At 36.6% G+C, this 28,000-nt stretch overlaps 1 protein-coding gene across 4 annotated transcripts in view; it reads left to right on the top strand.

Moving 5' to 3' along the window:
• The window catches only part of NRDE2 (NRDE-2, necessary for RNA interference, domain containing), a 30,476-nt gene extending 2,850 nt beyond the window's left edge, over positions 1-27,626 (top strand). For 3 of the 4 annotated variants that reach the window (XM_055800122.1, XM_055800129.1, XM_055800137.1), the window contains exons 2-14: positions 4,663-4,771; positions 6,774-6,998; positions 8,975-9,124; positions 10,624-11,080; positions 11,273-11,675; positions 15,321-15,454; positions 17,445-17,565; positions 19,547-19,725; positions 20,418-20,804; positions 21,831-22,753; positions 24,950-25,088; positions 26,067-26,138; positions 26,794-27,626. In XM_055800122.1, coding sequence (XP_055656097.1) covers positions 4,663-4,771; positions 6,774-6,998; positions 8,975-9,124; positions 10,624-11,080; positions 11,273-11,675; positions 15,321-15,454; positions 17,445-17,565; positions 19,547-19,725; positions 20,418-20,804; positions 21,831-22,753; positions 24,950-25,088; positions 26,067-26,138; positions 26,794-26,919 — 3,425 coding nt within the window. In that variant the 3' untranslated portion in view covers positions 26,920-27,626. Of the gene's footprint in view, positions 1-4,662; positions 4,772-6,770; positions 6,999-8,974; positions 9,125-10,623; positions 11,081-11,272; positions 11,676-15,320; positions 15,455-17,444; positions 17,566-19,546; positions 19,726-20,417; positions 20,805-21,830; positions 22,754-24,949; positions 25,089-26,066; positions 26,139-26,793 lie in introns of all 4 variants that reach the window. The other variant, XM_055800114.1, reaches the window with a different exon arrangement.
• Positions 27,627-28,000: the final 374 nt, after the last annotated feature.

The raw sequence follows: 28,000 nt of genomic DNA, 5'->3' as shown, positions 1-28,000 counted from the left end.
GAAAAAATTTCAGTTCTTTCCAGAGTATTAGGTCAATTTGATTAAATTGTTCAGAAAACACTAGCTGAAGAATTCTAAACTTTTCCCTGGTGTATCCACAGAGGCATATTGACTGTGCTACAGGAGTTGGTCCTTGCACTGTGGTTCTTCAGTGTTTTAAAAATGCAATTTGATGTCATCTGCTCAGGTAGTACCAAGCTACAGGCACAGTCGGGATTTTTGACTCCATTTCTCAAAGTGAGTTATTCCTTGGAGGTCCCAAAACAATAATTTAACATATAAAAATAAACCTTACCCTGCTTGTGCTCACTGTTGTGATCATATTGCACCAAGTTAGTGAGTGACCTTCACATCTGTAAGGGAATAACAGATACTTTCAGGTAAAGTTAGTTCAAAATGATATTTTGGAACTTTATTTCTAATAATATATGGTAATATATAATTATATATATAATATATATAATAAAAATATGGTAATAGGCATTATTTTGCTATATTTAAGGCAAATTTCCTAAGGAAATGTATCTCATGCATGCTTGCAGTGCATGTGTCTGCAGGCTTACTTGCTCAATATCCCTCTCTTCCTCTTCAGGAGTTTTTACCCTTTCAGTCAAATTTGTTGTGGTAAGAGAGAGAAATGGCAAAAATAGAGAAGGTTATAGAGGAGGTCTGTGAAAATCTATGTTTGCTTAGGAAAGGTAAAACTAGATAAAAGTGCCACTGCTGCAAGAGAGGCTATAACATGAATTGAACTGTAACCAGGACAGATAGGCTTGGCAGTGAGCATCTGTACCTTAGCCAGCTAACATCTTTGGAGATCACAATCTGACACAGCACAGTCTGCCTCTTGCCCAGCCAGTAATTAAGGGATGTGGCAAAGTACTGTAGAAGGGTCTAGAGATAATTACTGAAGCTGTGGCAGCCATAGGGAGTGTAAAGGGTGGAGGACACAGCTCAGAAATCCAGGCTTCATCCTTTTGTGAGCTGCAGGATTAATTTGCTGGAAGAAGGAGGGGAATCAAAATTTTGCCAACTCACTGTTTTTATTTAAGAATATGGTTCTGGTCTTAGAACAGCCTTCTAAACAGAGAGATCTAAAGATAACGGCTTTCCCCTCTTCTGCCAGTTCAGGTGTAGCCTCTTTTGTTTAAAGCGTGTTTTGTGCCTCAGGGAAATTTATGTGGTTGGTCAGCTCCATGTTTTATTGTGTCTTCAAAAACAGCTGGAGCTTTACTGCTTTCTTTGTGTATTTGCTTCTCTGTTCATTTCATCAATGTGATTAATCATGCTATTTTAAAAAGAAATGTAGCTGTTGATTCCTATTTTCCAGTTTTTAAGACAGAAGCTCTTAATGCTGCTATGGATCTATATCTCCATTTGGAAATCATTTGGCACTGTAGTGCCATAAGGCTTAAAGTTACAAAGTTTTAGTGTACTTTATACATGCAAACATTTTTTTCCTAGTTTGGGCTGGTCCGTATCTAAAGTGTTTACACTGATGAATAATATTAAAAAATGCATTATTGCGTTAATCTTTGGAGGAACTGATATTGTGCTCTTGAAATCAATGAAAAACCTGTTTTGATGTGTACAGCATTTTAAAAGAACTTAGATCAAGGTCTTAAACATCTTAGACTTCTAAGTCTTGAATTCTGAATTTTGTCATCAACAGCTGTATGACTAAAGGTAAATTATTTAACTTGAGCTTACTTTTAAGTGTCATGAGTTTTAGTATTAATATATTTAAAGTGATTTTTGAGCTGTAATTCTTCATTCAAATCAGTACAGGACTACCTTTATTTCTACCAAAAAAATAATACTAGTAAATGATTTATTAGACATTACAAAGGGAAACAATAATTTATTGAAAAGAAGAGAAGCTCAAAGGCTACAGAGAGTATTTTCAAGCCTGAAGTTTGTTATTGGAGGTCTGGCCAAAGACAAATTAGGTACATTTTGTGTATCTGGAACACACATAATAACTTTAAAAAGATATGTCTAGCTAGTAAGTTACACTTCTGTGCTGTTACGTGATACACCTTTGCAACAGAAACTCTGCCAACCAGTAAATTTTTTCTGTTTTGTTAGGTGGATCTTGGTAGTACAACACAAATCAAAACAAAGATGGATTTTTTTAAAGGGAATTAAATGTCTCCTTTAATTCTGTAAATAAATAAAAGGCTTTATACACAGATTAGTTGTACTTACTGAAATCCGGAGTGCTCTGGACCATTGGACTTTCTCTGAATCTGTTTGTTAAAGGAAGACCAGAGTGTGACCAGCAGAAAGACATTGTAGGGTTGCAGTTTGTTCCCACCTTCTTTTACACTGTATATTCATTACCAAAATGAGCAGAAATAATTGAATATAAGGAAGATAATTTTAAAAATCAATATCACAAATAATAAATATATGTCAAATCCTGCAGCATTTGGTATACTGCATGACATATATTTAATAACTCCAATTTGATTATGCAGTTATCAGGTGTATGCATTTATTTAACTCCTCTGTGTTTTAAGTAATATAATGTTTACAGAATTATCCATGAGAAACATGTTGGGTTATTTCATGGAAAATACTTAATACAGTTTTTCTAAGTAATTCCAATTTTAGGTTGGTTCTTAATACATCTCTTACAGGATTGAAATAAGACATTAAGGTACTGTTAAAAACACTGTTCCCCAGCAGGGGAAATAATTATTTTGATGTTGTTTGGATATTATCCAGCATAAATCTTTCTCCTTTAAGCTCACTGAAGAGTTTGGAAGAATGCTTTGTGGTAGATTGAGTTTTAGAATCATACACACCTACCTAAAACGAAGACGTTTCTGCCAGGGTGGATTAATTTATATGAAATAGTAGATTTTTATCATATTTTAAATAGGCAAGTAAGGATTGTGGTTTTAAGGTTTCAGTTTTTGTTCTAATTTTACATTAATACATCTTAAGTATTTTCCTGAAAGGGGGAAAAAAACACTGTTATGTTGATTTGCACCGAAGTAGGGTGGTGTATTTGCCTTAGGTTTGGTGATTCTGATTGCCAGGCAGGAAGTTACAATAATATGCATATATATTATACAGCTGAATTTTTTTTTCAGTCTGTCCTACATTTTGGTGAGCTGGGAAATGGTGTGTAGCAGTGTTCTGCAGCGTATTGGTTGGGATGCTTATGGGAAGTGTGTTTTGGTCCTGACAATGTCATGAATTGTTGGTTCTCCTCTGCACAGTTGTGGAGGTTCAAGATGAACCAGGGAAGGTGACTATCCCTACAGGGCCTTTGGTCTTTGGTAGCAGGGGCAGTCTCTTGGGAAACACACGCTGGAGGTTTGCTTCATTGTATGTAGTTCTTGATGAGGTAAATTTAGGTTAACAAACTGTTTTGCAGCCTACTCCATTTTAAATCCTCTTGTGGACAACATTTGAGGGATAAGAGAGAGAAGAAAGAATTTTGGTAGGAAGAGCTATTTCTGAAAGAAACACTTAAGAAGGTGGAGAGGTGTATGGCTTGGCAGGCAATTAGTTCATGCTATTTAAGGATTAGAGGTCAGTGTGGACAAAAGCACAGACACAGGAGTGTGACAGGAAGAATGCTGAGGCAAAAATGATTGTAAACAGCATGGAGAACAGACAGGGAGACCAAATTTAATGTTCCTTTTGTTGTTATCTCCTGTGGTCTGGCACTGAAGAGACTGCTGTTAAATTCTGTGCTAATGCGAAGTAACATTTGTTGTTTAGGTTAGAAAACTTCATGTACTTGAAAGAATTCTAGAAATGAAATTTATGACAATAGTTATAGAAGTTTCAATATCAGTAAAATCTTGGCAAAAAATTCCCCTTCCTCATACTGTCAGTATCTGATCTTATCCAATGACTGAAATGGCTGAGGTCTAGATGCAGAATGATTAATGCTGACTAATATATCAAAACTAGCATAATTTAGCTTTTTTTCACACTACTTATAAGCCTAATGGTATTTTGGTGGTTAGAGAGCTGAGAATCCAGTGACACATTTTGACCTTGTATAAAACGCTTGAGTATTCTTACCAGTAATGGGTGTTGGTATCAATAAAATAGTGTTAAAAATATTTTCCATACAGTGAGTAAATACATTTTTGCAAGTTTACCTAAGTTGCATTACATTAACTACACCTTTCATTTAATTATGTCCTGCTATAATTTTTTCAGTTTTACTTGTTGAATATGTAAATACCTGTATTGTATATAGTGATTATAATTATTTAATAATATAAATATATGAAGATACACTAGAAAATCTTCTTACACACATAACATGTAATATATATGTAGTTAGAATTTTTATGTGGTAAAAATTAATATTAGCTTTGGGGTTTTTAAATTATATAACAATTTATGAAACATATTATCTGCTTTCAATATTAAATTGTAAGTATTATTATATAGTTTCAAGCCTAGATTTATGTCAGGGGAAGATTCTATCTCCTAAATATTTTACCTCTTTACAGCCTAGTGTTCTGCTAAATGGAAATCGCATGGACTGCTTTCCAGTATGCTTAGTTATTACACATGACTTAGTGACATTTGCTGTGGAATTAGCTGTTGGCTGACTAAATTAACCCCCAACTTTAAAAAGCACAGCAAGCTGATTTGTATTGATCTCACACTTTTCTTTACCTGCAGAGTTGGACTGGCTTAGTAACCCAAGCTTCTCTACAGAAGATGCACTATTACTGCATCAGCGCACTGCAGAAGCTGTAAACCTCAGTCCTGAAAAATCACCACTAATAAGGTAGAATATGCTTCAGTATCTTTTAAAATAGCCTCTTTCTTTTGTTCTGCTTATCTTTTTTTATATGAGACCAAAATCAAGAGCTTTTAGGGCTGCTTTTCATTCCACTGTTCAGTATTTAAAAAGGCCTGAACTGAGTCATATATAAAAGTATGAATAATGCTTCCATGTCCTTTAACTTAAAGTAATGGGAATGTAATTGCATAAGTATAATTTCTCATTTTCTTCTTCTCACAGCTACATTTAAATCATTGTTATTTTGGAACTGGAAGGGAACTGAGTGGTCATGAGTCTTCATTAGCTTTTAAATGTCCTAAGTGACCCTTGAAATAATTTAAAGATTAAGCATCATCTTTGTGATTTCTCTGTGAAAACCAGCTCAATCAACCCTTTCACAGCTAAGTTTTTTACTTTTTAAAAACTAGTTGAAGATGTGAATTAATGAAATACTACATGTATCAAGTTGTGTGGCTGTGTAGAACATGCTGATCACTGAAGTGGGTGATTATATTCTTTTATAAAAATGAGCTTTAAGCAGCCACATTTGCTGAAGAGCTAGTTTTAATACCTTCACTAGAATAGTTGCTGTACTCGGCATATAATCACTGTAACTAGCACTTAATAATGAATGGAATCAAGTTGCAGTTGCCAAGTTAAAAAACTTAGTCGCTTTTAATTTGATACAAGCTCCTGTGTTTAGGATATCTATTGATGACAGAGAATGTCTATAACAAGCACAGCTGAATACATCTTTCTTATACTTATTCTTCCATTTATGTGCATTGTGCGATGAAAATGCCATCACTGTTCTGTTTATCAGTCATACGCTATATTTCTGCTTATATTTCTTCAGATCTTTTCAGGACTTTAATGTCATAAAACTGACGAATTTACAAATTACCATTCAGATAGAATTACATAGTAAACTCACCATATTTAATTAATCTTCAAAAAAGAATTTGTCAAAAGATAGTCTACAGAGATGTTTGATCTTTTTGCCTACTACTAGGGTACGTTTTCAGTTCAGTAAAAACTAATTACTCCAACATAGTTGGTGTTTTTTGGGGGGTTGTTCTGTATGTTTCTTTTAAAGGCCTGCTAATGGTTCTCTCATGGCTTCTCTTTTCTTAGTGCCCTTCAATAAATTGAGTAAGGGTTTTTTTTGAGGTACCTTGTTTCTGAAATGCTACATTTTCTTCTATTGACATTAGGAATACTAAGACTTGTCATTCCTTTCTTCGATTAGAAAGATTCCAGAAAAACTGTTTAAATGGAGCTTTTGCTTTAATTAAGGATTAGAGAAGACCTCTGTGATTTCAGTTGATTATTAAGTATCAGCGTATATGTAGTATGTACAATGATATACATGTGTTTTGACAAAACCATCTGTCCCTTGTGTGATCTCTCAGCAAGTCGGTTGTCTGTTGGATGTAGTTTGTTACTGCGTTATGTTATATGGTAACATTTATTCAGTAGTCATCAAAAATCGTTCCTTGATTGGTGAGGTTTGAATTTCTGATCAGAAGTGATTTTAAAAGTGTGCTTTTGATAATTATTATGTAAATCATAAAGAAACAAGGAAAAAAACCTGCAGACTTTTTTCTTTTGCAGGTCACCTTGAAAGATTTCTTATCCTTTTAGCTTGACCTAAGTTGTCTTAGCAAAGTTATGAAACTTTATCAGCTCAGTCCTCTTTTTTAATTTGGTGATGGTAACAGATGGATACTTATACAGATCACACATCAAAATGCCTTTGACAATTACAATTTTTAAGACTGGTTGTCATTAATTCCAGCAGCTGAAAAGACATAGTTGCCATTTAATGCAGATTTGTATCACTTCCATGGTATGTGTTGCTGCTAACTCTCTTCTCCAAAAATTCAGGGAGAATAAAAGTAAAGGGTAAAATTTTTCTAAACTTTCTCATAGTGGTATTTCTTTACAGTTTTACTACTTGGATATATAGGTGTATATATAAATATATATACTTGTTTCCAAGCAGGACTACTTCAAGGTCAGAGTTGTCAGAGGAAAGTGATACAGATGAGACTCTGAAACAGTCAAGTAAGAAAAGAAAAAAGAAAAAGAAAAAACATCACCACTATAAGAGGGCAAAAAAGAAAACCAAAGGGGACTCCAGTAACAGTGAATCAGACCTGGACACCAAGTACATCAAGGACAAAACCACAGGAAGTGGGAGAAATAACGAAAAGGAAGCAGCAGCAAAGTATGTATTTATTAATACTATGCAAGATGTGAATTCATTGTGTTCTTGTACTTGTTTCTTCAACCGCAGGAATTAAATTCTTACTGCTTGTGGGTCATTTTTTTTTTTTCTAAGCTGTATATGAGTAAACCTGCATTCAAAGCAATGAAAATTGAATTAGAACCACTTTTTTATTCATACCTGAAAAACTGACTAAAATATTCTGTGAAGTACTGTTCTGCAGAACAAAGCATGGGATGGCAGTAATGAAATACATTCTAAATGACATGTAGATACTTATGTTGAGTTTTTGTAAGTATCTTGTTTCCTTTCATGGATCTTCTTTTGGGAGAGTTTGAAGAGGGATTGCATGTTCTTAATTAGTGCAAAAGTCAATATATAGCTGTATTTGCCTTGTAAAACAACTTCCTCCTCACAGACTTAATGTTTCCTTTTTTTCATATTAAGACAAAGTTTGTTGTATGATTTAACATTTCTTTTATGTCCAGCCATTTATTGCTGTATGCTGTGTTGCTTTGTACTTCTTGCTCATGGTACATCTAGATGGGTATTTAAACAATTGAAACTGTTTTGCTAGAAATTTTTTGTTAATTCCCAGAGCCTTAAATTACTGTGTAATTAGTGGATATATAATTTTTTATGCAACAAGAAAATAGGCACGTGTGACTAGCATGATTTTTGAGCAGTAAAAGAGGTCCTGTGAACACACTGAGTGTTCAAATTTGCCATACCTAGCTGTGCTTTCCTCAGTCTGATAGGTTTTGGTCATTTCATTCAAAGTGGCCCAATCTAACTGGCTGCGTAAGTCAGCTTTCCCTGTTTCTCATAATGTTTGCTAGTTTGAGCAGCCAGTTTGCCTCTCTGATTCCCTAGTTCCTGTTTTTCCTTTAGCATCAGCAGCTCTGGCTTTTAATTCACAGCATTGCAGCTGCTTCTGGGGACAGAGTGAGGATTTGGTGACATTGAGGAATTGTTCTCACAGCTAGGGGTAGTCCAGGCAGTCCTTGAGTTTACCTCAGTTTACTACTTTTCCCAAGGCAAATTAATCAGGAGCTGAGAGCACAGGCTTGTGGGCATGTGTCTGTGCCAAGGGTTTTTAACATTGTTTCCCCATGGAAAATCATTGGGATGCCAAGACCATTCTGCTCTGCCCAGTCACTCTAGTCTTTGCTGGAAGGGTGTCTGGGCTGGATGGAAAGGATTTATGTGCTGAACCTGGTTTATCTGCTGTTTGCTAGGCTGGCCCAACCAGCCAGTGCTTTGCCCAAATGAAAAGGCTGAAGTTCTTTCAGGATGTCTGGTTTTACTTCTTTCCATAAATTGTTGATACTGAGAGAATACTGAGTTTTCAGGAGACTGTTTTTGAAACCTGAACCACAAAATTGCTGTAAATGCAATAGATCTTGTGAAATTTTAGAAAGCTTCTCAAGACTATAAAACCCGTTTACTGAGTTACATATTTGTGAATTCAGATTGGAAGTTCATAGTTGTCTACAGTTCAAAGGCAGGTGGCAATTTTCACTTAAGTTCATCTGTATAACTGTAATCCACAAACATCTTTGTGTGCTGTTTTATGAAATGCGTGGGTATAATTACAGCTAGTCAACACAATCCTCTTAGAAATTATCCTCTTTTCTTAATTGTAGCATCTTAGTAAGACAGAAGTAAATTATGGAAGTAGTAATATATGGCTTTTAGACTGTTTGCCAAGCTATTGATTGGCTATTACCTTTCATAATCATAAATCCAGTTTTTGGAAGTGCAAGAAATGTTTGTGTTTTGTTTTGATGGTCCTATTAGTGTATTTCTAGTTGTTTTCCCAAGTGTGTGACTGACTTTGCAATAATGGATCATGTACCATGACTCTGCATTTCTTTAGTTCATAGTAATTTAATTTACTCAGTGTTTCCTGGATTTTGTAAATACTGAATATGTGGACAAATGCTTAGAATAAATACACTACTTCTTTTCTGCAGTCCAGATAAGAAAACACCAAATCTTACCAGCAGTCGCTTGCTTTGGCTTGATGATATCCAGGCTTTCACAGCAGAAACCTTCAGAATAGACAAGAAACCAGACCCTGCAAACTGGGCCTACAAATCCCTGTATCGAGGGGACATAGCAAGGTACAATGTCTTGATTTCTATTGGTATTCCAGCTATCACGGAGTCACTGTCTCAGGATTCATTAACTTGAGTCTGGCCATGACGTTTTTATGTAGAAGGTGGGAAGATAAGGTAACTGAATAGTTTACTTCAAAACTTGACTTTGCATTAGGCGTAAATATTTTAAAAGGTGAAAGTTGGCATGAAACAAGGGGCATAAATTGCATGATTTTCTTTAACAACACTCTGTGTAGTAGGCTGTAGGCATGTGAACTTGTAGGACTGCCATCTGGAGGTGACAGCATGGGGCAGATTCAAAAGTATGATTTTGAGCTCAGAAATCCCAAGTTCTGTTACAGGTCGTCTTTGGGCAAGTGTCTCTTTTGCGCTCTCTTTATTGTTCTGTTTCTGTGTCTGAAAGGGAAATGAAGGTACCGATTATTTCATACTTGATTTGTGAAGAGGTTCACTTACTTGAGTAGTTTGATGTCCTTGCAAAACAATGTACAGGTACTTTCTTAGCAAACAGGTTCTGTGTTAGATGACCCAGACATTGTACCAAAGGTTATCCATCTTATGCATTGCTACGTTTCAAATGAGTATGAATGACATTGCATATTCAAAATCCTTAGCGGGTTACTGATACTTACTGTGGTGACCCTTCAGGACATTTCCCTGCATTAATGGAGAAGCTCATCTAAAGGAGCCTACACTGGGCTCGTGCATTATGTGTGTACACTCATTCTTGATGTTCTCAAGGAAAATTCTATATAGAAAAATACTATATAGAGGAAGTAAGGAAGGAGGATTTATGGGTTTTATTTTTGTAGTGTATATACCTTTGCAGTAAAATTGCCTGGTTACAATCCATTCCAATTTTCTGCCACCTTTGGATTGTCAGCTATTGTTTGAGAGGCAAAATGTTATTTTAGCATTGCACATCACTATGTTTGCCACCGGAACCATATTATTGGTAATATTTTAAGATGGTATTTTCCTTTCTTAATCCGTAAGATTATTGTGGTCTTTATGAACCTCATCTCTTCTTCCTCTCCACCCCCTGCCCACTTCTTGGCATATCAACTGGACAGAGGCTTAGGGATACAGAAAGACAGTACCAGACTGAACTACTGGTGTCTGATTTTTTTTTTTTTCAGTTTGAAATAATCTAATCTAAATAGCTTTAAATAATGCGGTCTGTTGTTCTTTCTCCAGGTTTGTCTACATGGCTTAAAATGATAGGAGGAAAAAACCCTTTCTTCTGCTGAGTATGACAGATATTGTTGAACTCAAAGGAAGCTTAGTATGATAATAAAAGTTGTGTTGGCACTGAAAAAATATATAAATTAAAGTCTTCAATAAGGAGAAAGTTACCAAGTTCTTTACACTTTTGAAGGTCTATGCATACATTACTTGGGTCAATTTGAATTAAAGTACTTCTTCCATACTTTCTTTCAAAAAGGAGGTACCTTTTCTAACATGTATTTTAGGAGATACTTAATTGTATTTTTCCTTCTAAGATACAAAAGGAGAGGAGAGTCCTGTCTTGGCATAGATGCAAAGAAACAGTGTATAACTTGGGACAGTTCTGCATCAAAAAGGAAGCAGTTACAGAGGCGACCTGAGCGCTACTTCACAAAGAACAATGTGAAGATGCTGAACACAGATGGGATTCTTGTTTGCAGTAAAAGTTCTTCATCTGACCCAGCTGCTTTCGTACCAGTTTTCCAAATGGAAGCTGAGGATCCTTCTGACACAACAGAGGTAAATCCTCTTGGGATTTATGATCCATCAACTACAGTGTGGCTACAAGGGAATGGGAGCAAGAGTACAGAGCCTGTAAATGCGCAGCAAGCAGTTCAAGAGCCTGTGATAAACATGAACTCCATTCTAATGACAAAAGTGGAAGAACATAACAAGAAAGTCAGAGAAAACCCAAGAGATATTAATGCTTGGATGGAATTTGTTTCTTTTCAGGTATGTGTTCTGACAGATCTGGTTGCTTGTAAGAAATACATGAACATTATATTGTAATTTAGTTTGTTTAGGAGTGTGTATCTTCTGTTGGTGAAGAGTGAGCTCTTAATTCATCTTCACATGTGCCAGCATTTTTCTTGTGATTTTAGTGACGATTCTTCCTCATGTAATGATTTTTCTTTTTGTTTTAAGGATGAATTAATGAGAGGACCTAGCCCTTATGCCAGTAAGGGAGAGCAGGAAGTAAGAAGAAAATCACTGAAGTTAATCTTGGAAAAGAAACTGGCTATTTTAGAGAGGGCAATTGAAAGCAATCCAAGTAATGTTGATCTGAAACTTGCTAGGCTGAAGATTTGCGCAGAATTCTGGGAACCACCAGCTTTGATCAAAGAATGGCAGAAGCTAATTTTCTTACATCCCAATAATCCGGAGTTGTGGAAGAAATATCTACTGTTCTGTCAAAGTCAGTTCACTACCTTTTCTGTTTCAAAAATCAATAGTCTCTATGGAAAGTGTTTGACTACACTGGCAGCTGTACAGGATGGCAGCATGGTATCACACCCTCTACTGCCTGGCACAGAAGAAGCTATGCTGGGTAAGATTCTGTTTCATGTTATGGTCAGAACGGTCTTCATAGGAGTTGAATACATTCTCTGTAATAAGAGACTTCCCCATGTATTACAGGAAGATTTTATTTTTTTTAAAATGCCTGACATTCTGATTTCTTAGCTGAGAATTAAAGCAGATATTCCAACCAAATATGGATATAGCAGATGCTTTTCTTCCCCAGGAGAGTTTGTGATATAATATCCAGTAAAGTCTAATGTGCTGAGCGGTTTTATAGTACAATGTCAAGGCTGGAGAATTGCAGCCAGCAGTTGAGATGTGCTTTTCTCTTTGAAAAAAAATTATTATTTTTTAAAAAAAGGTTGGCTTGTGAAAGAAACAGTTATATCTTGTTCTAAAGTTTTATAGTTAATTACTTTAATCCAGAGAAGAGAAGGGACATGGGAAGTCTGATGTGAAATTTTGAGCATCCCAGTTCGTAGATGGGGAATTCTGAACTGTAATACCATGTGATCATACCTTTTGTATTTATTATATGCGTTTATCTACCACTTATAATTTATTATATAATTATTCCTGGAAGGGAAGCTAGTCAGATGGTTAGGATGCTAGACTGGATCCAGGGAAGAAACAAGTTCATGCTCAGTTCTGCCATGGGCTTTAAATTTATCTGGAGCTAAATGACTTAACCTATCTCATCTCAATTTTGCTTCTCTACCTCAGGGGGTCATTGTGATTATTAATCTATGAATACACTGAGGAGGCAGAAATATTAGTGTCACCAGGAATATGTTTGGGGGTTTTTTCCCTTTTAAAATTTGTTTTATATTTAGAGGAGACTATTATAAAGTGGTCTGCATTTCTTCATGTGTGGCGTAGTCCAAGGAACCTCTGTTTGTACCCAAGTCCTGTAAGTGCTGTTTGAGCAATGATGCTATCTGTTATGCAATAGCCAGTCTTAGATTAAGAAATTAATTTCAGGTGGTCATATCTGTTATGGTCTTGGGTTGATTTATCTTGGATTAGGCAGTGGTAAAAGTGCTGTAAAGGAAAAAACCTGTGCTGGCAGGTGGATATTGTTGTGCTTGATGGCTTCTAATTGCTTCAACTGTTTCTGTTTTCTAACACAGTCACTTTGTATGCTAACTACAAGGAATGATTCTCAGGACAAATGTTTTATTCAGCATCTCTTTTTTTTTTTTTTTTTTTTTTTTTTTTTTTTTTTCTAACAGAAAGGTTATTCTTTCATTTTGTTTCCCTGCACAGAACGTTTTTTGACTCATTAAATACCGTTTGTGAACTGTTAATGAGAAGTTTAGTTTAATAGAGTTAAACTTTATTTAGTTAATTATATTAAATTGACTGACGTTTTTCAAAATACTTGTTTGCTGGCAATGTCTATAGACAGGTTAAAATGAAAATGAACTCAACTTCATTTGTGTTCCTGTTTGACTCTTAATGTCTTGTTTTTCTGTATTAAGACTGTAGTGATTTGTTTATGAATGCAGTTGGGGGTTTTGTTGTTCGGTTTGGTATTTTGTTTGTTTGGGTTTTTTTCCCCCCGCTTTGGAATTCAAACAATAGGAGTGGAGAAATTTCCAGTGGGGAGACTTCTTGATCGGAGATTATTATTTTTTTTTAGTGACTCAAATACCTATTCTTGGGCTGAATTTGAACTGTCAGTGTACTTATTAGGAAGATTACCAAATTGTTCGTTAATATAAATATGCAAAGAGTTTCACAAATTAATTATGAGGTGAGTAGCAGTGTAGGAATATGGTAGGCTTGTATCTTCAACCTTTGACCTTTGCTAACCACAAAGTATGAGCTAATTTTAAATATTGGTGGACTATGCCATCTAGTGTTCAATTCAGTATGCAGTACTATCTGCTTGGAAATGGGTGTGTGTTTTTTAAAACATGACATTTAAGTAACCAGGTAAGAATTGATTTAAAATTGTACATAACTTTTTACTTTTTGAGGTAATTCATAGTGTTTTAAATTTACTAGGAACTGTTAGTGTAAAGCAGATGAAGGTAAACATTCTCAAATTTTGTTGTGGAAAGAGTCCTGTTATTCAAATTATACCTACTGGTTGGGGAGAAACATCCTAAAAAAACGGTCAGTTCAGCTGCAGAAATGGCTTACCATCATGGACTAAATTAAATATGTATTCATGCTGTTTTCAGCTTTTACCACAAAGAAAATGCTGATCTTTGCATTTCTTCAAATATCTTGGGGGTTTTTTTTCAGCATGCAGAAAATCTTATGCTATAATTTATTTTTGGCTCCAGTTTGGCAGCAAGTCCTGTTGAGACATTCTCTACATTCAGACTATTTAAATCAAAGTTCATCTGTCTGAAGCTGAGAGGCTAGGAAAGGACATCTTTTTCAGTGTCCTTTGGACACAGTGCCCGAGTTGGTTAAAATAGTTAAGAAGATTCTGTTATATACTTAATCATACTTGTGGTGTTTAAATATCTTCAGAAATCTTAGAGTCTTTGTTATCAGAAACAGTCGCTGACTTTGCAGGAAAATCTGCTAAAATGTCTAGTTTGCATGTTCTAGCTGAATTCAAATTTTTATGTACACACATCTGATTTAAATTTGAATAAAGGTTAAAGGGATTAAATCATTTGTCATCTTTTAGTTTTAAAAAAATAAGGTGATCATTAGAAACAATTGCTGCTAACCAATATTACTATATGTATGTATCTAGACAATTAAACATTTTGACTGTTTTAACTCTCCAAAGCCAATGCGTTTGGTGAAGAAACAATAGTTTTTGAAGAACTGTTTTTAAAACTATTGATGAATTATTTAAGTCTTGATTTATGGGTTTGGGGTGGTTTTGCAAGCCAATCAAAATTTTGATTTAAAGCAATTTGGGGTTTGAGCAGCCTATTGTGTTAACTCTTGAGTGTAATTTGGAGTGATGGAGTATCTCTGAAGTCCTTGAACTGCCTGCTAATAGAGGTGTTTACAATACCTGTTATTTTCCCAGCTCTTTCATTTAAGACTCTTGTTGGAAACACATGAATAGAAAAATGGGCTTTGCTTCCCTTTTTAAGTTGAAACTTGGGGCTAAGTGTGCAGTAGGGATGTGGCAGTGATTACAAAAATAATTTGTTGGAGAGCAAGGAATAGGACTCTACTTTCAAGCAGTAATACTTTGATGTAAAGAGCAGACTTCTCTTAACTGAGTTCTTAAGCAAAGGAGAAGAAAATGGGAATGACAGTTGGAAATAAAATGGTATATTTTCAACATATTACCAGTGTAACTGTCATGCAGAAATTGTTGTAATCACTTACTGTGTGAATCATAATAATGCCCAGCATCTTCAAAGAGGACTGTGGCCCACTCTGACAGGTGTTGGATAAACTGAAGTTGGGACTATTGTGTATAACTCTTACTCATCAACAAGGACAATGCCTGTATGACATGAATAAAAAATCATTTCTTTGACACATTTAAAGTGGGAGGTCTTAAAGTTAATTAAAACAATTCTGACATACATTTATGCTAGTTATTTGCTGTGTTTTGGATTTTGATACTGTTATGTATCAAAACCATTCTCTATAGCACTTGTGTGTGTCATATTTGGGCTGTAGCAAAAATACTGTGCAAAAAATTTATTTGAAATATTAAAATGTTATCTTCTTTACTTTACAGCTATATTTATTCAGCAGTGCCACTTTCTGAGACAGGCTGGCCATTCCGAGAAAGCAGTGTCTCTGTTTCAGGCTCTGATTGACTTCATCTTCTTTAAACCTGACAGTGTAAAAGATCTGCCAACAAGGGGACAGGTAGCAATTTCTGTTTAAATGGGTGTATGTCCTTGTGAATTACAGAGAATGCTGTAACAAAAGAATGTTGGTAAATTTTTAAGGACATAGGGAAATATTTTGAGTCGCAGTGTTCTTTGTGGTTCTTCAAGGTGATGCTTGCATTGGAAAAATGCTTGTGGGCCCTCTGGAACTACATGCTAAATGGCTGCCTCTACTGTATATAATAAAGTGTGATAACCAGTCGTTTTGTATCTTCTTTCTTGCTAATTAGAAATGAAAAAAAAAAATAATCTGGCTGACCAATATCTGTGTCTAGTTAGCATTTCCCTTACTTCTTTTCCCCAAAACTACTGCTGTTTTGTTACTCTTGATGGAGAAAGCTGATAGAACCTACAGTTGCTTTCTGTTCTTGACAGTTCTTGCAAACATTTCTTAGGTTCTTAGCTACCTGTTTTCAGTAGTTCTTTGATGGCTACATTAGGAACACCTTCATGCTTTAAAGTATCTTTTATTTGGCCCATGAGATTCCATTCAGCTATTTCTGTTGAAGTACTAAATCACTTTTTCTCTTGATTTTCTCAGGATAATGTTGGGTTCGCACCCCAATAATAATCAGTACATTAATATTTACAGCGGGCTGTTGCCAGTGTAGCATCATCCTACTAAATTTTTGGGAGGTGCTTCCTTTTTAGGGGGGGGTGGGGGTGGCGCACCAGTTAGGCAGCTGGGCTACCACAGAGGACAGAAATTGAATTTTCTTCTATTACCTCACCACCTTCTCCAGCAATCACTACTGATGCTCCATTGTTTTGGTCTCTTTATTAATGGTATTACCCACCAATGGAGCAGTCTTGTAGTTTAAATAATAATGGTGTCCTCTTAAAAAGCCAAAAGGTTAGAGTTAAATCACAATTACCAGTTTGAGACATTTGTTGTGGTTACACAGATAAAGCTCAAGTTATACAACACTGCAAGATTATCTGTAGTGTTTAAAAACTCGTAAGAAACCAGGATGAAAAGGAACATCAATTTAAAAGGACAGTGTTTAAGTTGGAAAGTGCAGTTCTTGAAATAGGAAAATGCCAGATTTACAGCTGATTGCATATTGCCCTCTTACAGAAGTGTTATGACTCAGTCTTGAATTACTTGTTTCCATACTGTTTTCACAGTTCACTTTCTCACTTGGAGCAAAGAATAAATCCATGAGGAGCAGAATTAGATTTTGCAGTTGCTCTAAGCTCTGCATTTTCTGATATGTTGATGCTTGATTTTTCTTAGAGTAAATTTTTTTGTTAATACTTGTATGAAGTCACATCTCAGTGTCCAAGGTTTGGTACACAGCAGAAGCATATAATAGGACAGAGTCATTAGAGCAAAGTATCCACAAAGCAGGGGAGGAATTGATGAATCTCAAGATGATGGATTGCATGCAGGCAGTGACAGAGTCAATGATTCACTGGAAAATGCCCTGAAGTTGTTGACCACCCTGAAACCTGAGAAATGAAAGGCCTTACAGATCTTTTCCTCTTGTCCTCAGTCCAGTCATATTTATGTCAAACTGTAGCATTTTGATTTGACCATAGGTGTATGATTGTCTGAATTATCATTCCATTAGCCAAATTCTTCGTAGTCTCATGGAAGATAGGGAAAATGAGAGATTTCATTTCTGAAAGCCACACTTTGGGGACTTTGGATCCTTATCCTTGAAAGATCTGTATTAGGGCATTTGGCACACAAGTCTTCTGCTTTCTTTAAAGCCCAATACCTTTTAAAAGCAACCTGTCTTCATGATTGATGACAGTCTTGCTGTGTCATAGGCATAACTGAAGTACTCAGTCGTTCCTGCTGATTCTTAAGCAGCATCGAACAAAGTCTTGAGGTACAGAAGTTGCACCCAGATATGTGATTGTAGGGTCTGGAAAATCTAAGTTGACCCAAGCAGTGTCTGTACAACAGCAAAAATTATTTTTCTCTGTTTTGTTTTGGTTGCCCCTGCCCAAAACAACAGGTGGAATTCTTTGAACCCTTTTGGGATAGCGGGGAACCACGAATTGGAGAAAAAGGAGCAAGAGGCTGGAAAGCATGGATGCACCAACAAGAAAAGGGTGGCTGGATTGCTCTTAAGCCCGGTATGCCTATGTCGATATGTGTAGTTGTATGTCTATGTGTTCTTCTAAACATTTTGATTAGAATGATACAAGCTGTTTGTTCTTATGTTTTTGCATAGGCGTTTTAAAAAATACTTAGCGAGATTAAGGTAAAGTGTATCACACTTCACAAGGAAAAGCATGTGTTGAGTATTCTATGTATGATATTGTTTATGGAATATTGTTGTCCTTCCTAGGGATAAGAATTAAGGAACAGGGTATATCCTCCACTCTGTGCGGAGACTGAAGGTGTGAGTACTTGGTTGAGACCCATGCCCATCTAAGGAAGCTACTTCCCTTAACACCCTTTCATCAGACTGGTAGACCAGGTGGGGTTATAGTGTTAGATGATAGTTGCCTCGAGGTTTCCTAGCTTAATGATACCATTTCTAGAATCAGGTTTCAGTTTCTTGTAGCAAATACATAGTAGAAACAGGAGGGAAATCTTTCTTTCTCTTTGTGATGCAGAAAACAGAGGAATTGTATCCTCACTTGGCTGGAGTGCTTCTGGGTGAGCAGGGACGCAGAAAATGCCTCCCTGTGCTTATTCCCACCTTGTCTTCTGGTCTGCAGTGCTCACCGGGACTTCCTCAGACAGATGTATCTTGAAGGGAAGCAGGGGGCTGGAATGTATGACCAGAGATGAGCTGTCTCTGCTTTTGCTGTTCCTGCTGCAGTAGCAACTCTAATGAAGCAAGTTTGGCTCAGCTTTTAGTAAACGAGGGAACTGAAAAATGATCCTGTGCTTTCCTTGTCCCTGGATTAAGATGGAGTTTCCTTGCCCCTTATGGCTTTGACCATTTTGTCCACAAATTGAGAAGATTCAGTACAGAGAAGACGACCACTGTTGGTCTTGGGCAGGTCCAGCATATATCAGTGCTTATCCCCATGTGTGTCAAGTCCAAAAGTTCAGGTACAATCTGTAATCACGTGTAGTCTCTGAAACTGTCAATTTCTTTCAAACTTTGGTTAGATTTTGGAAATACTGTCATTTTTCATAGAGTTGCTAACTAAAGGAGGAGCTCTAGAATATAAAAAATAGAGAGTGAAAGTCTTGCCATCACCTGTTTGTTTTACCTCAAATTTAAGAACTGGGAGTGGGAGTGTTTCACCTAGTTAATTGTAAATGTCAGGATTAAAAATTTGAAGGTGGCATAGAAATGGCCTGGTTTTGTACTCCAAAAAATAGTACAGGTAACCATAAACTTTGAGGACCTTTTTTTTCTCAACAAGAAATAAAAAATATCTGAAAAATCTCTACAAGCTTTCCCTTAGCTTACAGGTGCTTGTCAGTTTCAGCACAGTTAATACATTGCACAGGAAAAATACATTAATTGTGTCTAATAGTCCAGAAGGTTCATCATAAAAGTGGGATGTGGTTAAGCACTTCCTTTTGTGTGTGTTTAACTACATTGGTTGTTTCAATTGCACCTTAATTAAAATACTAAAAATACCAGGTATTTTAAAGCAACATTGTCAAGCTTGGTTTGCGATGTTTAATATTATAGTACTACTTTTTACTTCCAGTGTTTTTTTCAAAATGTTTTATGCATGTGAGTATTCATAGAGCACATTTGAGATTGTATGCCCAGGTATGAAGTAAAGAACCTCTGTTGCACAAAAAGGTGACTGATTCTTGGCTGTTGCTTGTAAACCGCTTTTGATAAAAGTGGTCCACAGCCTGTCAGTGGTTTATTTTCTCCTCTGTGAGAAAGTTTGAGTGATGACACTGATTCATTGGTTCAGAAAGTCTGGAAACCTCCTACTCTTACAGAGTTGGTGTCAAAACCCAGAACTGTGATGTGGAAATTTTCAGCTCTGTCTTGTGTCTGTTTTATTAACACTTTATTTGTTTACATTTTTAAAGCAGTTAAATTGTATGTTGAGTCTGGCCTCTGGATTTGGTGGATTAATTTTTCTATAATGATTTTATGTGGGGGTTTGTGTCTTGATTTGGTTTTAGATGACGATGAAGATGATGAAGAGATAGATGAGGATCAAGAAATAAAGGATAAAACTCTCCCAAAGTGGCATATTTGGTTGGATGTGGAGTATTCTCGTGAAGCAAGGCATTGGTTACCTTGGAGGCCAGACAAAACCAAAAAGGAAATGGAAGAAGATTGTGAAGATCCAGAAAGACAGGTCACTGTGATATAATAAAGCAAGGGGACATGATAAGACGAGTTATCATTTCCTTTGAATTTATTGCTAATGTGTATTTTAGAGGAGTAATACTTTTCTTTCTTTGGAAAAAATATTATTTTCTTTGTTTGGAATTCAAAATTTACCTGAGGTTTTGTGCTGAGACTTCTGAAATATATGGGAAGCTCATGGTAAACTTTGGAAAGGGCTGTAGGCAAATAGTCTGTCTTTGCTGTTTTGTGATTTCTTTCATCTGTATGTGGAAATGTGACAGAAATCTGTGTTTAAGAAGATATATGCATTAAACAAACAAATGTTTTGTTGCCTTCAAGTCAGGTGGATTTTTTTTCCTTCTTGGGAGATAGGTCAAAACAGACATGGATTTTTTTAAATAAAAATATCTTAGAATGGCCTAAGCAATAATATCTTCCAGACCTTTATTGTGTAAGTTTTCTGTGGAGGTCTTTGGTACTCGTGGGCAAAGAGATCTTGATAGCAAATTTACAGTCTGACTGGAAGAGCACATTGCTTAACTTGTCTGTTTTTAATTTGAATGACTGTTACCATATAAATAGTAATTATAAATATTTATTGACTTAAAAAGGTTCTCTAATTACATAAATTACAGGTTTGCTGGTTTTATTTGATTGCATAAATTAATGGAGTTTGTTTTAATTTGGTTTTTTTTTTAGGTATTATTTGATGATCTTGGACCATCTTTAATCCAGCTTTCTAATCCAGATCTTCAGCGTCAACTACTCTACTCATTTTTGCAATTCCTGGGAGTTCCATGTACAAGTAAACTCTTCCCTTCCAACCTCTATATTGCCATGGATGAAAATAACATCTTTGAGAGTGTGCTTTCTGATGAAAAGCCACTGACTTCTGTTGAATTTCCACTTTCTGGATTCAACAGTATTGGTCATATGGACACAATGCTACGAGGGAGACATCACATAGGCCACTATAAAGAAGGAGAGGAGTTCATACAGAATGTTTTTCATGTTCTATTCCTGCTATTTTCAGGAAAGGAAAAATCCAACCTGTCCATTTGTTGGTTACAGTATGAAATATCTAAGGTAACGAGGAATCTGCATATAATCACTTTTTTGATATGTGGCTTTCTTGTGTATTAATGTTTATATTGACTTTAAATATTGATGAAAATCAAGTCTTGTAGAACTAAGTATTCACATCAGGAAATGCTGGTAAAGATTGCACTGGGAGTAAAAACCCCCAAAACAAACAAAACCACCCCTTTTCTTCAGTATATGTTACAGTGGCATACATGTAGCAAAACATTTTTTGCCGTTTTGGATTAATGTTATATGATACATTGTATGCCAGACAGGAATGCATGCAAGTGATTTTCTACACGGCAAAGTGAGTCAGCTAGGTGCTTTCACCAAACTATTCTACTAAGTGCATAATACTCAATACTATGATAAGAGCATCTTACCAAGAAACTACATCCTATACAAGTTACATTTGTAGTGTTGTTGAAGGAAGTAGCACTTTATCACTTGAATACGGATCTGTTTAGGTAAAAATGCCCACAGGAGGATGAGAGTCCAGGTTGTCTTCCTAACGCTTCAGGAAGTTTAGTATTGTGTTTCCTTACAGAGAAGTTCCCTGTCTCTTACCCAAACTCTACCTGACCAGAAGATGTGTGATTTTCCCACCCCATGTGCAGATTTGTCTGTCAGCACATTCGTCATTGTGAAAAGCTGCTTGGTGGTTTAATTGTACTAGTCATAAATTGTGTCTGGCCAGACAAGTTAGTTAATTTTCCTTTTCTCAACCATTACAGGTTAGTAGCACTTTATTTGAGCAGTTGGCCCTTTAAAAGAGTGAAATTTGATATTAATGGCAGAGGCAGGAGAGTGAGAATTCTCTGTAATTTGGCTGTGTTCAGGGGACTTGACAACAAGCATTTGTGACAATTTACAGCACTCAGTAGCAACAGATAAGACTGTGGTGAAATATGGAACGATACAAAAACAAACACAGTAATGAAATTAAAAAATGCTGTGAGGTATGGTGGGTTTTTTTCCCTTTTTTCTCCCACTCCTCTCAAAATTTGTTCTGTTTTTTCTCCCCTGCAGGTAGTTCAGTGTCTCCAAGCGAAAAAGAAGAAGAAGCTGAAAGCACAAGGGAGGAAGAGTAAAAAGTTGGCCAAGAATCTCCTTAAAGCACCTGACAACCGAAACCACCTTTCTCTCTGGAAATTGTATGCCTACCTGGAATGGCTGCTTGGTAACATTGACGATGCCAGGAAGGTATTTGACACAGCTCTTTGCACAGCAGGGACAGAAGGATTGAAGAGTCCCCAAATCTGCAGCCTCAGTCTGCTTTATGCTCAGCTGGAAGTTGAACTACTAGAAAGTATAGAAGGAGCTGTTATGTCACGTGCTGTTCATATATTGACCAAATTGGCTGAAAGTGGACCATATGTGCCATATAGTGGACAAGTGTTAGCTGTAAATGTCTTGAAAGCTCGTAAAACATATGAGCATGCACTGCAAGATTATTTAAGTAAACCACCAGTTTCTGATCAGGTTGGTGATGCTGATCAGCTGGTTAACTTGGTTGGTTGTTACGCACTGTTCCAGTATTTGACTGTTGGGATTGATGCTGCAGTATTAATATATGCACAGACTTCGGAAAAACTTGAAGCTCTTGGTCCACAGAAATGTGAAAATACTGGAGAGAATTTTGGCATTCGAAATTTTTCCACTGCTCTTGAAGCTGTCACACTGCTGCATACAAATTTGCTCAGATTCCACATGAAAATTAGTGTTTATCCTTTGAATCCTCTGCGAGAGGCACTAACAGAGGCTCTGAAACGGTATCCTAGCAACCGGTCCCTTTGGAGGTCATATATCCATATCCAAAGGAAGTCTCACAGTGCTAGCAAAGCACGAAGATTTTTTGATGGTGTCACAAGGTCTACTAACTCTTTAGAGCCATGGCTGTTTGCAATCCAAGCAGAGCAAATGAGAAAAAAACTCATTGAGAATGTCCAGAGGTAATATCTTGCAGCTCTTTATGATTATGCTTTTTTTAATCTGTCTAATCACTTAATAGAGGAGAGAAAATGCTATCATAGTTCTCATTTTGCGGATGAAGAGGCTGTAGTTAGGGAAGGTTATTTGTTCAAGACTGAATGGTGAGTCAGTGGCAAAATCTGGAACAGAATTAAAGATCTAGGTGATAGTCTTACGTCCTTTCTACTGGATCAGATTGTGTGTTGCTTTGTGTTTACTTACTTGGTACTGACATCAAGATGGTACGCATTTGAGTCGTTTTTAAATAGCTAAGAGTTGCCTTAGATGGCCAGGGTGGACACTGTGAGCTTAGAAACTGCTGCATTTTAATACTACAGCAATAAGGAGTGTAATACAGAGCTACGCTGCAGTTCCTGACTGAGCTCACTGCCCTGCTTTACTCCTGGATCACGGAATACAGTTGTGGCAGATCTGTTTCCATAGTGAGTACTTGAGAGCTTGGTTTTCATATGGGTCTGTTGCTAGGTAGAAGAGGCTGGAAATTTCCCGAATCACAGTGTGGTTTGGGCTCCGCTTCTGGGAAAGGAGAAAAGGACAGGATATGTGGGGAACTGAAGGTTCATTCTTAAAGCTTAATCTCGAACTGTTGTCTACCCATTGCTTGGAACTACCTCTCCTACATCTCTCTAATAACATTGGTGGCTTCGTTCTTTGTGTCTGCACATAGCAACAGAGATTTCTAGGAAATGTTATCTGGAAGCTTTACATAGCTGTAAGCTTATAATATTCATGCTTGATGAAATTACAGAATGATCACTATACTTTAAAATGACAGTGCGCCCACTGCTTTGATTGCCACAGTCTGGCAACAGGCATGCATACATGACAGTGACATTCCTGAGCTGTCAGTATACTTCATCCTAAATTGTAATAAGAATTCTACAGCCACCAAATATAAAGGAGGATTATAATTTGATTTACTGTTAATTACAGACTGACACTATGATATGGTTCATTATTGTTAGTGGAAACTGATGTTAAAATTCCAGAATGATGATTTCCTCTGTGACATTCCAGATTGTTCTCCGCCAGCATAGCCTTTCTTATAGGTTGTATTTGTACAGAGACAAGTTGGATGTTGCAAGAGCAGAGTTGTACTACTACCACACAGACATAAATGGCCTGTCACACATAAAACACTAAAACTAGTGGTTTATCATGTTGTGAAAAACTAAGAAAATATCTGTACTATGTGTGAGTACTTCCTATTTTGTTTTGGTGCGTGGAATTCCTTTAAAGAAATGAACGTGAAGGGTAAAGCAGTAGTGTGTATGTTAGTGTGAGGTACAGTGCTCCCTGCTGATGTCTGACTCTGTGCAGGGTAGATTACATAGTTTTCCCTCATGGCAAAGGTTAAGATGAGAAGAACTATGACCTCAAAGACCCTTGGAAAAAGAGGCAAATTGGGAGCAAGTGTTGAGGTTGAGTGGAACAAGCTGGCAGGCCAAGAGAGTGCACACCAACAGAAGTGATACTGCTGTGAGTGCTCCAGGCTGTTTCATCAAGCTCAAGCATCAAAAATAAGCCAGTCTGTATCAGCTGTACATGAAAATCAATGCTTCGGTGAAAAATACATGCCTGCTTTTGTGTTATGCCTGGAACTTAGGGGATTTGAATCTCTGGGTGAAAAAGAAAGTTACTACTGTAATCGTGGTTGAGGTACAGAGCCTTGACCTGAGACCAACATAATGGTCTTACAAAGGTGATGGGTAAATGTGAACAGGCTTGCCTGGGCACCAGGAGGCGGCTTGCTGACCTAGACTTGGATTTAGTTTGAGCTGCTGTGGCAAGTCTGGAATGATACGCAGTCTTGAATGAAGATTAAGATCGGTGTTTTAAGATCGTATGATAGTGGTGGATTATTGTACTCCTGTTGGACAGGATTGGTTTTTTACATGCCAAAAGAAATTTCACAAAAATACCTCGTTTCTGGTTTTTTAACTGATTTTTTTCCTGTATAGAAATGTGTTGATTAGATTAACAAGTGCTGAAAGTCTGGTTTATAACATTCAGAGTTTGTAGCATGAAATGCAAAAACCTGGCTATATACAGTGCTATGTGAACAGGGACAGCACATTGATTTTTACCCTCTTACCTGGATGTGGTCCTTTAGCTTGGGTTTAAGGGTTTGTGGTTTCTTTTTTCCTCTGTTACAGGGCAGATGTTGGTGAAATACATTCTACGATTCCTGAAACTGGGTTAACAAATCGGATTGTAGCTCTATTTGAACACGCAGTTCAGAGTGAAAATGGTACCCATTGTCCACTGCTGTGGAGAATGTATTTGAACTTTCTGGTAAGAAGACTGTCAGGTTTTTTGATTTGTTTTTACCGTATTTGGAATTTCTCATGAACACAGCTGCAGTACTAAATGCTGCCATACCTCTATGATTTGCAAGGTGATATATTTGAATTGTAATGCTGCTTACTGCTGGGAATATTAAGGTAAATGTAGATTAGATGGAGTAATAGCTTCTGACAGTTTGGTGTTAGTATAGATGCAGGCAAGTTATTGTGGCTGCCATCTTACGTAGATTAAAAATATGTCATAAGATGTCAATAGATGCATTTGACCCAGCATTAGTCACAATATAAAGGTAAGTGGGCAGGGGAGCAAAATTCAAGAAAAGAGGAAAGAAATTGTAGGGACTTAGGATTTTATTATTGTTATGTAAGTAAAATCAGCAGAGATTACGTGTGTTTATGCTTTAGACCTACTTCAGGGTTCTGTAAGGAAATTACAAGGACTTTGATATTTTGGTCAAATCTAGATCCTGATTTTGTGTAACTTTACAGAACCACAGAATGGTTGAGGTTGGAAGAGACCTTTGGAGATCATCTTGCTCAACCCCACTGTTCAAGCAGGGCCACCCACAGCCAGTTGTCCATGATGATGTCTAGATAGCTTTTGGATATCTCTAAGGATGGAGACTCCGTAACTCCAGGCAACCTGTACCCCTTGCAGTATTGTTGTCAAATACAGGCAAAGGCAGTGACTTTAATTGAAATACTCAACAGAGGCTCTTTCTGGTAGTCTTTGTTCCATTATTTGTAGGACAAGTAAAGTCCTGACACTCCTTAAAGACATCTCAATTACATTGAAGAGTGTAACCAGTGTCACCAGTCAAATTGCATAGCTACCACAATATATAGTAATAAGGATTCCTTAGCAGAAGTGCTGAGTTTTCCAGCAGTAACTTCTTTGTCTCAGAGATAACCATTTTATTATTTCAGCTATTACTGCATTGAAGTATGAACATTTTTTTTCTCACAGACTTCACTAGGAAAAAAGGAAAAAAGTAGAGGATTGTTTTATAAAGCACTTCAAAACTGTCCTTGGGCAAAGGTAAGCATAGAAAAAATAGAAACCTGTCATCATACTCTTAATTCTTGGAGTTCTGTATTTGGGGGGAAAAAAAAGTTAGACTTTAGTAGTTGTCATGATTTCTATGCAATTGAAATGAGAGATTTCTGAATGAGAAATACTGTAAGATTTTCTGCAAGTAAAATGGAAACGGAAAAAAAAATAGTGGTCAGTGGTGTTTGCTTTTCAGAACAGAAAGATGTTGCATTGCATGAGGCAAGGAGATAAATTCCTGTCTGTGTCATCTAGAAGTGATTGTGTCTTTTAGACTTTTATCATGAGCATGGTAGTAGCAAAAATATACAGGCAAATAAAAATGTTAGTTAATAGTACAAGAAATTGCTCAGGAACACCTGCAATTCCTCAGGTAACATCTGTATATGCTGCAAATGCTCCAGCACCTCTTGACCTATGTTTTATCTTTTTGAATAAAATTATTTAGTGGGAGTTGGAAAAGATTTGATTAAACATTACATTGCTGTCACTGTAGAAGTACTAATTTGGTTTGTATTGTATTAAGAGAAATGTACGATACTTACGTTCTTGCTATAGAGTTTTTCTGCATATCTACGTACTTTATACTGTTTCTTGCTATGATGGAGAGATGGCACAGAAAGTGTTCTCATTGTCTTTCTAGGTGCTCTACATGGACGCAGTAGAGTACTTCCCTGATCATCTGCAAGAGACGCTTGATCTAATGACTGAAAAAGAATTGAGAGTGCGGGTACCTGTGGAAGAGCTGGATCTACTATTAGAGGTTTAAAAGACTGTAGAAGAGTGGCTAAAGTACAGAAGGTAGTTCTGAAGCAAAGTTAGACCTGTCTCTTTTCAAACAGGAGCTCTGTTGAGAATTGGGTACTATGTACTTTTTTTAAAGCTTTTATATAAATTGCTGTCAAAATGGAGTTCTGCTAGCTGCAAGTATTCTGGAATAAAGTACTGCATTTTGCCCACAAAAATGCATCCATTTCTTTGAAGTATTGCTGGCTGCTACAGGAGGATACCCTCTTAGAAGGAGCCTCCTGTTGAATGTTGCCCACATTTCTTATTCTGTTGTTTGAAATTACATTCCCTAGAGTTCAGCAGGAATTCAGTACGTGCCAGCTATGGTTTGGTGAGCAGCACAGGAAATAAACATCTGCCAAATGGATGCTCCACTGTTCTCCACTTGGCAGGCTTCAGTAATTTCCTTCAGCTTGGTATGTGTGTGTGTGTATATGTAACTACCAAGTCAAACAGCCGTTAAATCTGTACAAGCAGTTACATTTGTACATATACTGTTAGTAAAAGCTAAGTCTTTGCTTAAGCAGGCACCTGTTTTGGACTTGTATGTTTTAACAGATGACCATTTTAATATAAATATTTATGAGAAATATACCTGAATATTTGAAAATTCAAAAGGAACTTGAATTATTTATTTCTTAATTTAATAGAACTGTGAGTGTATTAAAAATGAAAGTGTATCTATAATGCGTCTCCAAGCAGCACGCTTTTAAACAAATTTTTGTAACTGATTACTTGCTTTTGACCCAAATGTAGGCATTGTGAGAGAAACAGAGGTCTGGATTTATTCCTCCCTGAAGAAGGCAGAGTAGTCAAAACATGATTAATTAGTAGCTTCTATTCCAAGAGCCTTTAGGCATTCTCCTACAGAAGTAATATGAAATATAGTAACAATTTAAAGACACAGTTATGTTCTGTTTTTATAAGACAGAATATGCTGAAATATGCAGAAGACAGTTTAGCATCTCTACTCTTTGAGACCAAGTACTCAGAAGCTGGATCTTCATCTGACAAGAGGATACCTGCAGCCACTGAATACCCAAAACTGTTTCGGAGAGTTT

This window comes from Falco peregrinus, chromosome 1 (assembly GCF_023634155.1).
Source record: "Falco peregrinus isolate bFalPer1 chromosome 1, bFalPer1.pri, whole genome shotgun sequence".
Lineage (NCBI taxonomy): Eukaryota > Metazoa > Chordata > Aves > Falconiformes > Falconidae > Falco > Falco peregrinus.
This window is presented reverse-complemented; position numbering and strand designations above follow the sequence as displayed.